Here is a 1,640-nt window from a genome sequence, read left to right on the forward strand (position 1 = left end):
ATGCTTCGAGGAAGACTTATTCCATTCTCTGTATTGTTCAGTCCTGCACAAATTGGTGGTCTTGACCCGGAAGAGATCACTTTGGCTGAGGTATTCAAGGAACACGACTACGCGACTGCTCTCATTGGAAAATGGCATCTTGGAATAGGCAGTGGAGGAAAGTATTTACCAACAAACCATGGGTTTGACTATTTTTACGGGTTACCGATGACCCATTTCGATGCTTGTGGACAAACAGACAATGATTTGCACGTAGTGTATCGACTACTTCCACATTACATCACAAGAAAGATTTACGTGCATTTGATTGGAGCGTTGTTTATTTTAAAAATATTTTCACCTGTTAGAGGGCGCACTTTCAACATCCTCGCAATCTCATCAATTCTGTTGGTTACACTTATTCTCAAAATATCACTGTTGAATCCGTCATCCTGCATATTGATGAGAAATAATGACGTCATCCAACAGCCTTACAAGGCAGAAAACATGACACTGCGCGTGACGAGGGAGTCACTCAATTTTATAAGAAGTCACAGCACCACACCGTTTTTCTTGTATATGTCCCACATCAAAGTACATACGCCAATTTTCAGTTCTGCGCATTTCAGAGATAAATCTAAAATGGGAGCATTTGGGGACGCGATTCTAGAGCTAGATTGGAGCGTCGGGGCGGTGATGGCGCTGTTGAAGCAATTGGGTATTGAGAATAATACACTGGTTATATTGGCATCGGACAATGGAGCCAATTCCATCGATCCTTTCAGCAGAAATCCGAATTCGAAAGATACAGTCGGGTCGTCAGGTTACGTAAAGAACACAAAAAGTGAAATGGTTCAACTACGTGGTGGCAAACATTCGATGTATGAGGGCGGTATACGAGTCCCCGCCATTGTACGTTGGCCAGAGACTGATACCCCTGGCAGAGAGACTGACGCTATTGTTTCCTTAATGGATATTTTTCCAACTGTAACTGACATTTTAAATCATACAGTATCAAACCACGTGATTGACGGCCAGAGCCTCCTTCCGTTGCTGAGAGATCCGAGAAGTGCGCCACCACACGAATACCTCTTTCATTACTGTGCAAGCGCGCTCATCCCCGCAATGACTTATGGGAAATACAAGATACATTTTGTTGATCAATATACCGACAATGAATGTTACAGTACAGTCGTCATGCCAACACCTTTAATTTATAACTTAGACGATGACCCGGGTGAACAGCACCCTCTATCGACAAGTGAGTCGGCTGACATCCAGCTGTTGGTTAAAGATATTTTATCCGAACACGAATCGACTACTCCCAATGATTTGTTTACACAGTTAGACACGTTAATGTTGCCATGGTTATTTCCATGTTCCAACTTTCCTTTCTGTCACCAGGAATTAGAAGAAAAAGAAGATTTCAGTGATTTAAATCTCATTTAGACCACTTTCACAACCGGAAGTACTATCTTAAGTTGCTCATAATGAACTCCAAAATTCGGGACCCTTCACCCATAACTCTCATCCTCACTTTGACCCTTCAATGCACCTCCCCCATTTTAATTCCATAGGCTCTTCCTCGGAACACGTATAGTTATTTGGAGGGAAATAGGCAATTACATTGGGGGCTGGGTTAGGTTATGGATGAGGGGACC

General features: G+C 42.8%; 1 protein-coding gene across 1 annotated transcript; it reads left to right on the plus strand.

Annotated features, from left to right (window-relative positions):
• On the plus strand, positions 1-1,428 carry LOC102805868 (steryl-sulfatase-like). The gene has a single exon (XM_078011115.2). It carries the CDS (start codon positions 1-3, stop codon positions 1,426-1,428), a length of 1,428 nt encoding a protein of 475 aa, XP_077867241.2.
• The last annotated feature ends 212 nt before the right edge of the window (positions 1,429-1,640 follow it).

This window comes from Saccoglossus kowalevskii, chromosome 20, assembly GCF_978046115.1.
Source record: "Saccoglossus kowalevskii chromosome 20, keSacKowa6.1, whole genome shotgun sequence".
Taxonomy (NCBI): domain Eukaryota; kingdom Metazoa; phylum Hemichordata; class Enteropneusta; family Harrimaniidae; genus Saccoglossus; species Saccoglossus kowalevskii.

Excerpts from the sequence above, each read along its gene's own strand:
- LOC102805868 (XM_078011115.2), top strand. The coding sequence starts at position 1 with ATGCTTCGAGGAAGACTTATTCCATTCTCTGTATTGTTCAGTCCTGCA.